The 16,602-nt window shown below is 32.4% G+C and overlaps 1 protein-coding gene across 1 annotated transcript; it reads right to left on the bottom strand.

Moving 5' to 3' along the window:
- Positions 1-3,313: 3,313 nt before the first annotated feature.
- Positions 3,314-16,402, bottom strand: LOC114264146 (gibberellin 3-beta-dioxygenase 1-like). The gene is made up of 2 exons (XM_028204752.2): positions 15,882-16,402; positions 3,314-3,890 (listed from the first exon to the last, which is right to left on the bottom strand). Exons 1-2 carry the CDS (start codon positions 16,355-16,357, stop codon positions 3,314-3,316), a joined length of 1,053 nt encoding a protein of 350 aa, XP_028060553.2. The 5' UTR covers positions 16,358-16,402.
- Positions 16,403-16,602: the final 200 nt, after the last annotated feature.

The following is a 16,602-nucleotide window of genomic DNA, read 5'->3' as shown; positions in this document are numbered from 1 at the left end:
CTCTTCGCTGGACTAAAGCTGCATTCAAGAACCGGAGACTACTAATGGACATGGCCCAAGGGGGCCCAACCTACAGTTATCTTGGGTTTTCCAAATAGTCACTTAGCCAAAGTTTAGTAGGTGAAGCCCAACGGCAGGCCCAGTGAGGAACCCACCGTGGCCCAGACCCAATTGCAGTTAAACACGCGTCAAGTAAGAAGCTAGCCACATGGTAGACAGATCCTACAAAGATGTTGAACCCACACGCCAAGCATTAAATACAACTGTCAAAGCATTAAATGCAATAAGACCTCTAACTCTGAAGCATTGTGAAATGGCCATGATTGACGGTAAGCAGGCGATAGACTTTCAGCCAATGGGATGGCATGAATAGACAAGGAAATGATTAATAAGAGATAAAAGGAAGATTTTGAGGAACGTTTTGGTAACAAGTAATACTCTCTCTCTCTCTCTCTCTCTCCATTTTGAAGGCTCCGTTAATTTTCCTGAGTTCTTACTCCCGCCATATCCTCATCTAACTTGATCGTTGGAGTGCCCACAAGAAGGAACCATCCCCATTTTGGAGCCTTCCTACCGAACTTGTTGCAGGTCTAACTAGGGGGACGGAGGTCAATCATCTCATGGAACACTTGGATCAGTCCGACCCATCTCTCATCGATCAAACTGCATTATCACACACAATTTAATGCAATTACCAAATCAAATGTTGTTCGTTGAACTGAGTTTTAATAGAAAATAAAATTCAAAATTGAAAAATGGCTATCTTGAATTTACACAAGAAATACAGCAATGGTGGAAGAATAACTAATAAAACTGTGTAATACAAGGTGGAAACAAAATACATTTCATAGGACTGAATTAATTTTTTGTATGAATCTAATTCAAACATAAAATAGATTTCAAAAAATGAAACATAACATAAAATTGTTATAGGAATTAAAAAATAATTTCCTCAATTTTGATTTTGCAGAATAAAAAATTATTAAATGAAAGATTTTATACAATTTGATTAAATAGAGTATAAAACAGATTACAGAAGAAGAAAGCTTAGAAATAGCATGTGTAATTGTGAGAGGTATGTCAAAGGCATTATCCTAATGCCATTATGCACTCCTTTCATGTAGGTTCTAATGATCGCAAAAGATTTCAATATACAACACAAAACTCACTAGAATCTAACACAATATACAGTTACACTAAATAGATTTACCAAGTCTATATTGATTGCCTAGGAACATAGAATATAGAAAATACAGCAAAGAAGAGAGAGAGAGAGAGAGAGAGAGAGAGAGAGAGAGAGTAAAGTCAGAAGATGTTGTATATATATTCTGGCTGAGTAAGAGTCTTCTATATATAGACTCTTACATCAATCCCTTTTGAAATCAAACACGATTTGAATTTCATATATGTGATTTTTAAGAAAGAAAAATAAATATAAATAATATAATACAATAAATGAAAATATGTTTTGAAGCTTCTCTATAGTTGAACTTTCAACTAGATTGGACAGTTGAGATTTCTTATCGGTAAGAATCATTAAACAGAGATTTCATACCAATAAGAGTCATTAAATGGAAGACTCTTAATGGTAAGAATCTTTGAAAAAATTTAACCCAGCCATGTTTTGTAGACTCTTACCAGTAAGAAACCTCTGTTTCATGATTCTTACCGATAAGAAATCTCAGCTGTCTGGTCCAGTTGAAAGTTCAACTGGAGAGAAGCCAAAGCCCTCTAACACAAGGTTTGATTTTTTAGGAGCATGGGTTTTAGGGTTTTTTTTTTTTTTTTTTTTTATAAATAAATTTTATTGGATTTGTAGTGTTTTAGTAATTATGTTCATGGCAACAATGTTGTGTTGATTTGAGAGGTGTATTTTAGGAATTTTGTTTTATGCTTTTGCCTGTGTATGGGATTTAGGCATCTTGCTAACAGCCCCTTGAATTAGTTTACAATGGTCATGTTTTGCGTAGTTTATAATAAGTTAAAAATTAATAATTAGAAAATAAAAGTCAAAAGTATTCTTAACTTAACTTTTAAATAATCAACTTTTAGCTTATTTAAATTATTCTACCTAATAAGTTACTAATAGAAATTACATCGAATAATTTGATACACACTCTCAAAATAAAATAAGTTATAAACAAAATAAGTTGCCTGAGGTGTAGGAATCCTAACTAATTAGGGTAGCCCAAGTGTGATGTTGCTTCCTCAAAACAGTTTGTGCAGTAAAGATATTTTTGGCTTGCAATTAACTTTCTCTTGTGCTAAAATAAAGCTGTTGTGCAGTGAAAAATGGTGAAAAAGTTACCCATGACAAAAATAGGGGTTGTGAATGTCGAGTTGAAACAATGGGTTTCACAAAAGTGAATTTTATTGAGTACAAAAGATATACTTAAATACACAAAAGAAACCTCATTTGGAATCATTCACACAATACTTTGAGCACCCACATTTAGGCTTGTGCATTTAGGCTTGTGCCTTCCTTATACAAGACTTTTAAGACATCTCACACTCAGATCATTCTTGTAGTGCTTGATTACGTAATGCCTAGTATATGAACCCATCTCATATTTATATTAGTGCAGAAGTTCCTAGAAGCAAACCTCATCTACAAAATGAGTGGTAATAAATTTACTTCTGGAATATTTTATGCTACACCCATGCTTCTACTCCAAACCAAACACAATCAAGTCTTAAGTCTCATTAAATGAGGTCGGTTATATGAATTATTCTTCTTCATTCGACTCTATTAAATGTCATTTGGTTAATTAAATTTAGGAGATTCATATTTCTATTTACTACACTATCCCACGTCAAATTAAGACTACCTCTTCCCCTAACACTCTCATCTACCGTCACTATATTGTATTTCTTCACATTCATACTCCCAATATACTCTAAAATTATGTAAATTATTCTAATACCTAATAGAGTTTTTTATACTTCTCTAAAATATTCTAAAACTTTCTGGAACATTCTAGATTTGTTTAGATTTTTCCAATCTTCTCCAATGTTCTGAATTGTTCTAAGATATTCTAAAATCTTCCGGATCTCTCTTGAACTTTTCATAATCTTCTCGATTCATGTGAAAACTTTTAGAGTTTGTATTAAATCTCAACAGTAAAAATTGGTGAAAAGGAATTATTGTTATATTCTAAACTCACAAACTTCAAAACAAATTAAATTTTAAATCTAGACATTTACAAAACTATACAATTTGTCTAGGACATCCAACAAAATTGATTTGATACAAGATTGTACCATTTTATTCATGTTATTTGATTGAACAATCCAATGATATTCATCGACAAATCTACATGGTACGAATCAAATCAAGTGTCTTGTTGAAGTAAGTTGCCTTTACACCTAGGTACTCCTTCCATGTCACCGGGCGATAAAGAGGGGGATGATCATGGTCAGTCAACTTAATCAACGGTGAGATTTTGGCATCCCTTGATGGGCCAAAGAAGTAAGCAACCGAGATGCGATGTTCAGCCTTGTTGACAACTGCTCGGTGCAATGTGGTCTTCAACCGACCATTGGAGAGGATGTGCATTAGGTCGCCGACGTTGACGACCAGTGCACCGGCGAGGGGCGGCACGGTAACCCAACCACTGTTGCCATGGAGGACTTGGAGGCCACTTGTGTTGCTTTGGTATAGCAAGGTGAGGAGTGATGAGTCTGTGTGAGGGGCTAAGCCCATGGCCCGACTTGGGTCCGGGCAGACCGGGTATGAGTTCAATTGGAGCAGGGCCTGTGGAGGTTTGGATCCGTTGTTGGGCTTCAACCATTTCACATCTTCACGCATTAAGCCCAAAGACGTCACCATCAAGCCCATTATTATCTCGGACAATGCCTGCATCTTCTTTTGGTAGTCTTCCATTACATAACTGCAAGAAACAACTACAAGCTCATTCTCACAATAAAGTTTTGTTTTGTTTTTTTTAGGTGTGTTTTTGTTTTATGTTTTTTGTTTTATTTTTAAAAAAAAACATAATTTATTTGGCTAATTGTTTTCAACAATTATTTTAAGAAAGTGTTTTAAAAAACTAAACTTGTAAAACAAATCAAACTACTCGTGTTCAACTTGTTAAAAATTTATTTAAGATTGGTTTATTATATAAATAAGTAAAACTTAAATACACTTTAAATCATGTTATATTTTTCATGCTAAACTTGAATAACTTATTACATAATTTGACTTATTATATGAACTATTAAAAAACTACTCAAACCCTACTCGATTAAAGTGCATTTTAAATCATTTCGAAAGCCAAATAAGTCAAGGTTGAACATATTTAAAATTCGTTAATTTTTATAATAAACTTGAACAACTTATTACTCAGTTTGTTTTTATTTTATTTTTTGAATTTAACTTATTGCTTAGTTCAACTTTACTAGTTTTGAGCACTTAAAACAACTAACATTTTAAGGAACATCAAAAGGTTTTCACATATAAATGAAACGATATGGAAATAATTGTGTTTAACTTTTCATTGTTCTATTTACAAAAATAGGAAGAAAAAAAAACGTTAGAATCAGTTTTGCCATCTCTGCTAAAACTAATTGACATAAAAAGAATTTGCTTATGTCTTTTATGAAATTCTACATCCGTTTAGATTGGTTACAAGGAACGAAATCATATACTAAAAAAACAAATAAACAAAACAAACCTACAACCAAATAGACTTGTGGGTTTTCATGTTTACCATTTTGTTAACTGAATTAGATTGTTTGAGTTGATTTCTACATTGGCAATAGCGTTTTGATTATCTCAAGTTAATCATATCAATTTGAGAGTGTTTGAGTTTGGTACAAGAATAAACTTAGAGTGGGGTAAGTGAGGGCGATAACCCCTTATGATTTAAAAAAAATTCCTTTATTATAGTAGTATTAATTATAATTATCTCGAAATTACAGAGGCTCGCCCCCTCTAGATATTTTTTTTATAAATTTTTTTTTTTGTCATGCTCTCTAAAAAAGTTTTAAAAAATTTAAGTGGTTACTCTATATCTATAAAACATTGGATCAAAGTATAAAATTAAAAAAAAATAAAAATTAGACAAAATATAATAAAAGAAATTAATTTCTTATAACTACATTTGATCATAAGCCCTATTTGCAGACTAAAAAAAAAATGTGGATAAAAAAATTATGCTTATTTGTATATGTTTTTATCTTATTTTTTGCTTTTTATATGTCAGTAGGAAATTGATATTGTAGTTCATACTTTTTATTTAAAATTTTTGTTAGTATATATATGTTTGCCCCCTCTATTTGAAAATCATGGGTCCGTTCTTGGTTTGCTGGAAGTCGACCTCAGTGATCCAAACCGTTCACTTTTTAGTGTTCATCGAGTAGAATATTTATGCAAAAACTTACGATGACGGGATATCGATACATATATGTTTGAATCACATTTGTATTACCGAAATGAATGGCTACTTTTGAAATTGTAATTTTGTCCATTTTTTAAAAACAAATGTAACTAAAACATATGATTATTGATATCTGATTATCTTAATTTTTTACATGAATATTTTATTCAACGATTCTCAGCACGTGAAGGGTTCAAACCTTCAAATGTAGAACCTTTTATGATGAGTAATATTTATATATTATTTAAATCTTTTAATTTTGAGATATGATTTTTCATGTAACATGATTAGTTTTATCATTCACATGATATTTGTTGCATGAATATATGTAGAACATGAAGTAAATGCAATAAATAGCATTTCTCCAAATTAAAATTTTATATATAATTTTTCTTCAAAATAATGTGATAACCTTGGATCATAACATTTTAAGAACAAAGATTCAATTATTTAATTTATATTTTCAAAAGTCAATTTCCTTTGAAAATACAAATGTTACATGTTTTACCGAACTTTGGAGATACCTAATGTTCACACGTTATAATAGGAAAAATGAATACTAAGAAACTCATGATTTAGAACTCTTAATTTATCCATATGATAAGGGAATTGAATTTTATATAGTACTTGAATCTGTAACAAATTAAAAATTAATATATAAATTTTATTTTATTGTGGATAAGTTATAAAACTTTTTTTAAGATTTTTAAATATATATATAACTGTAATATTAGTGACTAAGACTTATCTGTTCAAAAAAGAAAAAAAAAAAAAAAAAAACACCAAATGACTAACTTAGATATAAAAACACTTAAAATAAAAAGGTAAATTATATCTTTCTCTTATTATTTGATTCAAATTTTATTTTGATTCATATTGTTTCAAATCAAATAATTTGGTTCTTACATTTTAAGTCTATTTTTAATTTGGTTATTTCGTACACATTAAAAATTAAAATTAATAATTTTAGGACACTTATTACTCTCTTAAGATGTATACGAAAAAAAAATTAATGAAAATTTAAATCGAATGACCAAATTGAAATTATACTTAAAATATAAGAATCGAATTATTGAAATTAAACAAAAGGAACGAAAGTGAAATTTATAAGGATAAAAAATATAATTTATGTTGGGTGTACCTCCTTATTGGAATGTGAGACCCAATTAGTTTTGAAAAAAGATTTTAATTTGGTTTAGTATTAATTATAATATATTTTTATATATTATATTTAATTTGTGGAGATCCAATCCAATTTGGAAACAACTAAGGTTTGATAATAAACCCTAGATTCACAATATTTTAGGATTTTGGTTTTTGCTCATCCCAAGGTGAAGAGAACGGCTGCTACACATACTCCACTTTGGTGAAATCAATTTTTTGGGTGTGTGAACAGTGGAATTAATTTGGGTGGTTCTTTGCTTCGTTTTCGGTGTTGATTTGGTTCGTTATTTTGGATTTTCTACAACTCTGGTTCTGAAGATTTTTGTTCATCTATTTGGTGAGGTCTTTCCTCTTGTTTATTTGTGATTATTTGGAATTCACCTAAGGGTGGTTTTGTGAGACCATTAGTATCTCGTTTGTAATCGTTTGGAAGTTATTTGGTTGATAGTGGAATCGAATTTCGATCCCGTGGACGTACCTCACATTGAGAGAACCACGTAAAAATTCTTGTGTTGCTTCTGATTTAATTTTTTCGCATTAGTTTTTATTCCCATTGATTGATTTACTCGTGGGAAATCACATATTTTCCCTAACAACTGATATCAGAGCCAGGTTTATTTGAGTCTATTTATTTGTGTAAATCAATGGAGGGGAATGTGGGTCGTATGTCTAGCTTCAATGGAAGCAATTGGGTAACTTGAAAAATTAGAATGGAGGACCTATTATTTTGTAAAGATTTGTATGGGTCTATTGAGGGTGATAGTGGCAAACCCGAGGGTATGAAAGATGATGAATGGAAGAGGTGTAATCGAAAAGCCATTGGTGTTATCCGCCAATAGATTGATGACAGTGTGTTTCATCATGTTGCTACTGAAACTTCGGCACATGATTTATGAAAAAAATTAGAGTCTTTATGATAGAAAATCAGCCACAAATAAAACTTTTCTGTTTCATAAGTTGGTTAATTTAAAATATAAAGATGGCAGCCCTATTCCAGAACATTTGAATGAAATAAAGAGTATTGTTAACCAACTTGCTTCTATCAAAATTATTTTTGATGATGAGTTGCAGGCTTTGATGCTACTTAGTTCTTTGCCCAAAAGTTGGAAGACTTTGGTTGTGACAGTTAGTAATTCGGCACCCGATGGAGTTGTCACAATGGGCCAAGTCGCTAGTAGCTTGTTGAATGAAGAAATTAGAAGAAAATCAGCGGGTTCCTCTCATTCAGAAGCATTTGTTGTGAGAGGCTGAAGCAAAACAAGGGGGAGGAGTAAGACTCCTCATGGTCGTGATCAAAGCCGTGACAAATCAAAAGATGGTTCTTTTTCAAAGAAAGATATTGAGTGCCATTATTGCCATGAAAAAGGGCACATAAAGCGGGAATACCGAAAGCTCAAGAATAAGGAGAAAATGCGTGACAAAAGTGTGGACAAGAAGTAAGAAGACACAACGGCAGTTACTACCGATGATCTCATGGTCGTTTGTGAAGATGATTGTATCAATTTTGTGGGCCAAGAGAGTAATTGGGTGATTGATTCCGGTGCTTCTTTTCATGTGACTTCTCGAGTTGATTTCTTCACTACCTACACCGAAGGAAATTATGGTTTTGTTCGAATGGGTAATGAAGGTTTGTCCAAGATTATTAGCATGGGTGATGTTTGCTTGGAAACAAATTTGGGCTGCAAGTTGTTGCTTAAAGATGTGAGGCATGTTCCTGACATTCGCCTTAATTTGATCTCTGCTAGGAAGCTAGATGATGAAGGCTTCAACAACAAATTTGGTGATGGAATATGAAAGCTCACAAAGGGTTATTTGGTGGTGGCTAAGTACAAGAAGACTCATACACTTTATTCGATGCAAGGAAAAATTTGTAAAGGTGTTGTCAATGCACTTGAAGATGATACTTCTACCGAATTGTGGCACAAGCGGCTTGGCCACATGAGTGAAAAGGGGCTGCAAGTATTGTTTAAGAAAGAGTTTCTACCTAGTTTGAAAGGTACACATCTCAAAACTTGTGTTCATTGTTTGGCGGGTAAACAACATGGAGTTTCTTTTCATAAAAATGTTGCTTCTAGAAAAGAAAATGTTTTGGAGTTGATTCATTAGAATGTTTGTGGTCCTTTAAAAGTTAGAACACATGGTGGTGCACTTTATTTTGTTATTTTCGTTGATGATTATTCAAGAAAAGTTTGGGTTTTTCTACTAAAAACTAAAGATCAAGTTCTAGAAGTATTTAAGCATTTTCAGGCCATGGTTGAAAGAGAAACAGGGCAGAAATTGAAGTACATCCGATCAGACAATGGTGGTGAACACATTGGGCCATTTGATGAGTATTGTCGCAGCCAAGCTATTCGGTATCAAAAGATAGTTAAGAAGACTCCTCAACAAAATGGAGTTGCTAAGAGGATGAACCGCACCATTGTGGAAAGAACAAGGTGTTTGCTTTCACAAGCTAAATTGCCAAGATCCTTTTGGGGTGAGGCATTGAAAACAGCGATTGACGTGATCAATTTGTCTCATTCCTATCCATTGAATGGTGATGTTTCAGAAAGAGTTTGGACCGGCAAAGATGTGTCTTATAAGCACTTGAAAGTGTTTGGTTATTGAGCTTTTGTTCACATTCCAAAAGATGAGAGGTCCAAGCTTGATAGTAAGTCAAGACAATGTATTTTTCTTGGCTATGGGCGTGATGAATTTGGGTAAAGATTGTGGGATTCGGTTGACAAGAAAGTCATTCAAAGCCGTGATGTCGTGTTTCTTGAAGACCAAACAATTGAAGACTTTGACAAAGATGATCAACCGGAGCCAAAAACTAGTAATCTCATTGACATGGATCCATCTCCTTCATCTTCAGTTGATGATGAAAATGGGGGAGATATGCAGCTACCTATTGAAGATGTAGAGGATGATGCTAATCCTAATGAAGTTGAGCCAGAAATTAAGGAAGAGCATCCAACTCAAGAACCGCCACCACAACTTGAGTTGAGGAAATCTACAAGGGACCGACAACCTTCAAGAAAGTATCCTCCTAATGAGTTTGTGTTGATTTCTAATCAAAGGGAGCCCGAGAGCTATCAAGAAGCAATTGAGCATGCAAAGAAAGGTGATTGGAAAAAGGCCATGGAAGAGGAGATGAATTCTTTACTTGAAAATCACACCTATGATTTAGTGAAGTTGCCTAAGGGGAGGAAAATTTTGAAAAATAAGTGGATCTTCAAATTGAAGAATGATGGCAAGAATCTGAGGTACAAGGCACGTCTTGTTGTGAAAGGCTTTGGGCAAAAGAAAAGTATTGACTTTGACGAGATTTTCTCACCGGTTGTAAAGATGCCTTCTATTTGAGTTGTACTTGGCATGGCTACAAGTATGAACCTTGAAGTTGAGCAACTTGATGTGAAGACCGCATTTCTTCATGGTGATCTTGAAGAAGAAATTTACATGGAGCAATCGGAAGGTTTTGTAGAGAAAGGGAAAGAGAAATTTGTTTGCAAATTGAAGAAAAGTTTGTATGGTCTCAAGCAAGCTCCGCGGCAATGGTACAAAAAATTTGACTCTTTCATGATGAATAATGATTTTTCTAAAACCACTTCGGACCATTGTGTGTTTGTGAAAAATTTTTCGGATGGTAAATTTATTATTCTTTTGCTTTATGTTGATGATACGTTAATTGTGGGTCAAGATTCTACCATGATAAACAGGTTGAAATTGGAGTTGAGCAAGTCTTTTGCTATGAAAGATTTGGGGCTGGCAAAGCAAATTCTTAGTATAAAAATTGTTCGTGATCGCAAAGAGGGGCTGATTTGGTTGTCTTAAGAAAGCTACATTGAGAAAGTTCTTGAGAGGTTCAACATGGATACAGCGAAGCTGGTTGGTTGTTCACTTGTAGGGCATTTCAAACTTAGTTCGAATCAATGTCCTACAAGTGAGAAAGACAAGGAAGAGATGTTGAAAGTTCCTTATGCTTCAGCAATTGGTTCTTTGATGTACGCCATGGTTTGTACAAGGCCGGATATTGCTCACGCCGTTGGTGTGGTGAATCGGTTTCTCTCTAATTCGGGTAAAGAACATTGAGCAACAGTAAAATGAATTGTAAGATATCTTCGAGGGACTTCGAAGGTGGCTTTGTGTTTTGGGGATGGTAAGCCGATGCTTGATGGGTTCACAGATTCTGACATGGCCGGTGATGTTGATTCTAGAAAATCTACTTCAGGGTATTCGATGACATTTGCAGGGGAGCTGTGGCATGGCAATCTAAATTACAAAAATGTGTTGCTCTCTTAACTACCGAAACTGAATTTATTGCCATTACAGAAGCTTGCAAAGAAGAGTTATGACTGAAGAAATTTTTGCAAGAGTTGGGTTTGAAGCAAGAAAAGTATGTACTTTATTGTGATAGTCAAAGTGCTATTCACTTGAGTAAAAATTCTACTTTTCATTCGAGATCGAAACACATTGATGTGAGATACCATTGGATTCATAATGTGTTAGATTTGAAATTATTACAACTCGAAAAGGTTCACACAGATAATAATATTTCAGATATGTTGACAAAGACTTTGTTGAGGGACAAACATTTAAAGTGTCGAACTTTGGCGGGTATGGTTGATTTCTCCGCCTAAGTCGGTAGGGGGAGAATTGTTAGGTATACCTCCTTATTGAAGTATGGGACCCAATTGGTTTTGGAAAAAGAGTTTAATTTGGTTTAGTATTAATTATAATATATTTTTATATATTATATTTAATTTGTGGAGACCCAATTCAATTTGGAAACAACTAAGGTTTGATAATAAATCCTAAATTCACAATATTTTAGGGTTTTGGTTTTTGCTCATCCCGAGGTGAAGAGAACAGCTGCTACACATACTCCACTTTGGTGAAATCAATTTTTTAGGTGTGTGAAGAGTGGAATTAATTTGGGTGGTTCTTTGCTTCATTTTCGGTGTTGATTTGGTTCGTTATTTTAAATCTTCTACAATTCTGGTTCTGAAGATTTTTGTTCATTTATTTGGTGAGATCTTTCCTCTTATTTATTTGTGATTATTTGGAATTCACCTAAGGGTGGTTTTGTGAGACCATTAGTATCTCGTTTGTAATCGTTTGGAACTTATTTGGTTGATAGTGGAATCAGATTTCGATCCCGTTGATGTACCTCACATTGAGGGAACCACGTAAAAATTCTTGTGTTGCTTCTAATTTAATTTTTTCGCATTAGTTTTTATTCTCATTGATTGATTTACTTGTGGGGAATCACATATTTTCCGTAACAATTTAGCCTAAATTTTTTGGAATAGTCTATTTTTGTAATTTTTTGATTTTTTATAAAAAGATGTGCAGAAAAGTAAAAAGAGTAATGTAATAACTTATAGTGAGTTTTTGACTTAAACTGAAAGTTGCCAAATGAGGCCTTAGACTACATACAATTTTTTATGATATATTTTTAAGTGTGAATTCTTCATCTCTATTATTATTGAAAATTAATTTAAGGGTAACTTATAATAAATCTCTTTAAATTATAACTCATTTACATTTTGCTCTCTTGAATTTCAAAACTCAACAATTAATTCTTTCAAAGTATTATCTTATTAGTTAACCCTTTCATTCGCACTTTAAAATAACAATACTTTTATGTGGGAATTTGATTTACACTTTATCTCCCTTATCCTATTGATAAAGTGTAAACGATTATTTTAAGGTAATACTCTTATATGGTGATTTTATTTATATTTTGTCTTCCTTATTTTGATGGTAATATGCAAATGAAATCACTAGATAAATGTATTATTGCGGTAACAATTCAATATATAATTTGATTTTCTTTAAATTTTCAACAAAATTCTAACAAAAATAATTAATTATAAGAAGACAATAATTTGAGAGGATTAATTATTGAGTTTTAAAATTTAGGATAAATTACACTTACACCCCTTGCGGTTTGGTTTAATACACATCACCTCTTGACGTTTGGAAAATTATACTAATCCCATTGTCATTGTAATTATTTAGACGAAATAAAGACATTGAACTCTTTCTTTTCTTACTTTACTTTACTTCCTATGTTATTTATTTATTTATTTTTCCTTCCTTTTCTTTACTTTATTTTTTTTTCAATATAATTTTTTTTATTTTTCTACTAAGAGTAATTGTCTTTAATATAAGTAGGGGTTTTTATAAAATGAAACTATTAATTATAGGAATAGAAATGTAATTTCTAAAATATCAGAGAATGAAATATAATTAAATCAAATCTCAGAAGATGTCAGTATAATTTATCTTAAAATTTATCTTTAATTTAATTTAATAATATGTGGAGATGTGATATTTTTGAACCGTTTATTGTCAGTGGATCGTGCTGACATGTGAGAAAGACGACGCCGTACCGTAGTACTATTGCAGTATTAAAATTAAATAAAAAAAAAAGAAAAAAAACTTGAACCCCACCCGATGACCGCCACGTAATCAGAGCAAAGCGTCGATTAGATTCCATATAGACTGCAACGTCACGTTTCAAATTACCAAACGTACCCCTGACCCTGAATGCCTAACCAAATGACGCGGCTCCACCGTAACCATTACGTATCGCGATGTATCAGATAAACAAGACAACATTTTTGCTAACAGCGTCAGACAACAATGCAAAAATACTTTCAGTTTAGTTTTTTGGATTGCACGGTGCGGTTTATTTGGTGGCGTTTTGTGGTTTTTTTTTGTTTTTTTCTTTCCTCGTATTTAGTGGATTATTTTTTTTAAGTTTTTAAAAACTAGGACTCCGCTTGGTAGGGCTTTGTATTCAATTTTTCACTCACTGGTTTGAATGCTATGTTTGGTTTGAGTTTTTAAAAATCATTTCTACACTTGCGTTTGAAAACTCGTTTACCCGGTCATCCATCCTGACGTCTAACCAGTTGATCGGAACAATGATTTTTTTTTGGCACTTGTTTTTTTTATATTTTTAATAAAAAATATTTTCAAAATTTTTTAAATTTTTTTTAGGGGCTTTGAAATGAATTTTGGGTTATGTGTTTGATTATGAGTTGTAAGCTTTTTAATCAAATATCATATGTCATATCAAAATTTCAAACTCAATTCAAAACTTTCTTTAAAACTCATAACCAAACAAATTTTCCTCACTCAAATCATAATTCTAAAACTCACAAACTCAAAATACAACTCTATTATCAAATCATAATTTTAAAACTCTACCAAAACGCTACTTAGATTTTTAGATTTTGCGAACAAAAAGAAAAAAAAAAAGTTAAATCCAGAAAATATAAAAATAAGTTTAAAAGAAATTGCTTTTTTTTTTTGAATTCTTTCCAAAAAAATGATTATTTTTTTATTCATCTGCACAAGACAGACTAGAAAAATAAAAAAATTCGACATAATTTTTAAAATAAATGTTACAGACAAAAAAAATTAAAAACATATGTGACTTTTTTATTTGTTCCCAAACAAGTTAGGACTTGTGAATCAATTTATTTATACCAAAAAAAAAAAAAATCAATTCATCACATATTAGTATTTACATGATTAGATTACAAACTGTGTGCAATCAATTTTATTTTATCTTTTTATTTATCAATTATATACTTTTGACATAAATAATCTAATCAACAAATTCTAGTAGATGAAATGTTCAAATTATTGTGGTAGACCTGAGGTGAATCCACAGGAAATAAGTTGTACTATGCAATTCATTTTCATTTACTAAATTTTATTTTATTATTTTTGTATTTAATTTATGTGTTTCCTAATAATGTATGTGTAATGTTACCTACTAAGAAATCAACCACAAAAAAAAATAAGAAGAAAGAAAAATGTATGGCCTAATTTTAGCACTTATATTGTAGTTCTTATAAAATGAAGAGCGAATTACATTTTAGTGGGTAAAAAAAAAAATTTACACAAACATGAAGGGGTGTAAGTAGGGGTGCAACTTGGGCGGGCTCAACCCGAGCAACCCGAGTCCAGCCCGAATTTTTTTAGGGTTTGGACAAAATATTTTCAAATTCAGTACGGGCTTTGGCAAAAATTCAGAAGCCCGAATTAAATTTGGACGGGTTTGGGCAAAAACGTCAAACAACTCAAGCAACCCGAAGGCCGAATTCTATATATATCGATATATAAAAATATTAAATATATAAATAAATTATTAGCAATTACGTAATATTAAAGTAATTTATATTATGAAATCATATTGAATATATATTATATATACAAATAACATAAAATCTTACTTTTTTTTTTTTAATTTTCACTCATAAATTGTAAGGACTACTATAGTAGCATTTCTCTTATATTATATAAAATTATTTGTTTTGATGGTATTAATGATTTTCTATAGATAAAAAAAAAAAAAAAAAAATTGAAATTCATTTACAATTCGGACAATTCGGGTTTAACTCGGGTCGGTCTTGGGCAGACAATCTCGAATTACAATTCGGGCTTGGGCGGGCTTGGGCAGGTCTCAGCACAATTTGGGCTGGACTTGGACAACCTCCTAGCCTGCCCGAACCTGCCCGAGTTGCACCTTAGGTGTAAGTCACATTCGCACCCTCACAATTTTTCACTTGAACCCCATTATAAAATCACTTGCACCTCACATATTTTTGTAATTTTTTTTATTTGTTCCACTGTGTTGAGAGTCTCCCTAAAATTAATGTGAACTCCAAATCAATTTTTTTAATTTTTTGTTTTTTTTGGGATTGGTTTTTTGGTGTACGCAAATGCTATCAAAAATTCTGAAATTTTGATAATTTTTTTAGATCTCTAATATTATTCCTTATAAAATATAGAGTAAAATTATTCGTAATCTCTACATGTTGGTCATTGTATTATTTTGGTTCTTACGCTTTCAATTGACTTAGTTGATAATATTAAGTTAGTTGAGATTAACTTACTAAATTGAACAAATTTTTAATTTTGCATCTACATGAAATATACCGTTTATGTGTGTATTTTTCCGGAAGAGAATATTTATAGTTGTAATTAATTGGTCTAAATTAAAACAAAGTTATAAACTCATGATCCAAACCGAGCAAGTTAGAATTACAAACACCAAAATGAGAGAATGGCCAAAATCTAGAAACACCGACATAATTTATCCCCTAAAATATAAGGGAAATTAATTAACAATGAAATAGAAAAAAATAAAAATAAAAAAAAATTACAAAAATACGAAGGGTGCCAGTAAAAAGTTGTGAGAATGCAAGTCTCACTTGCACTACTCCATATTTATGTAATTTCCTTTTTTTTTTTTATTTTTTTTATTTTTCTGCCCAAGTGATAATTCCCAAAAATATATCTGGTAACATTGACAAGGTGACAGCTGCATGCACGTACCAGAATGTAGTATAGTCATGGGGCCAAAGTTGGCGAGCATGCTCCTCCGGCGAACCCACCGCCGAGAACCCCTCGGACCACATGAGCTTGGGGAAGAAAGGGGCAATCCGGGCCACCCCGTATCCGGTGAGGCCGTCCGGCGATCGCATGGCTCGGAGTTTTTGCTTCGCCGGCAAGGCGAATAGCCGCCGGGTTTGGTGCTCAATTTGGTAGAGGAGAGTGATTGGGACGCCGTGGTTGATGATTTGAAACACGCCCCATTTCTCACAAGCTTGTTGTATGAGTTCGTTTGTGTTTTTGGAGTCTCCGAGGAGGTCTATGATGGGTATTGATTCGGTGAGTAATGGGTTGTGATTGGATTTGGGTAGGGTCCAAGTGTGGGAATCGGGTACTTTGGGGAGACTATTGAAGTCTAGTGGGATGATATGGTCGAGGTGGAGAGGGTGGCTTTTGAAAGACTCTGATATTGAATTCATAACTTGGGCTATATGTTGAGGGAATAGACCAAGTCTTAGTTGGGGTGGTTGCCTTTACTTGTGATTACCCATATATATATATATATATAAGAATTAGTTTGTTTAGGAATACAAAAATCAATTACCGAAACGAACATAGAATATATGTAAATGAATATGATATTTTTATAAATAGATCCTACCAACAAATCTTATAAGAGTAGTGCTATATAATACAAAATTAGTATAGTGATGGTTTCGTTTAT

Source organism: Camellia sinensis, chromosome 13 (genome assembly GCF_055761805.1).
Source record: "Camellia sinensis isolate YWXY chromosome 13, ASM5576180v1, whole genome shotgun sequence".
In the NCBI taxonomy this organism is placed as follows: Eukaryota; Viridiplantae; Streptophyta; class Magnoliopsida; order Ericales; family Theaceae; genus Camellia; species Camellia sinensis.
Note: the sequence above shows the minus strand (reverse complement) of the source record. Positions and strands in the feature narration are given on the sequence as shown.

Excerpts from the sequence above, each read along its gene's own strand:
- LOC114264146 (XM_028204752.2), bottom strand. The coding sequence starts at position 16,357 with ATGAATTCAATATCAGAGTCTTTCAAAAGCCACCCTCTCCACCTCGAC. Across the intron at positions 3,891-15,881 it reads CATGACTATACTACATTCTG|TTATGTAATGGAAGACTACC; the intron begins GTACGTGCATGC and ends TGTTTCTTGCAG.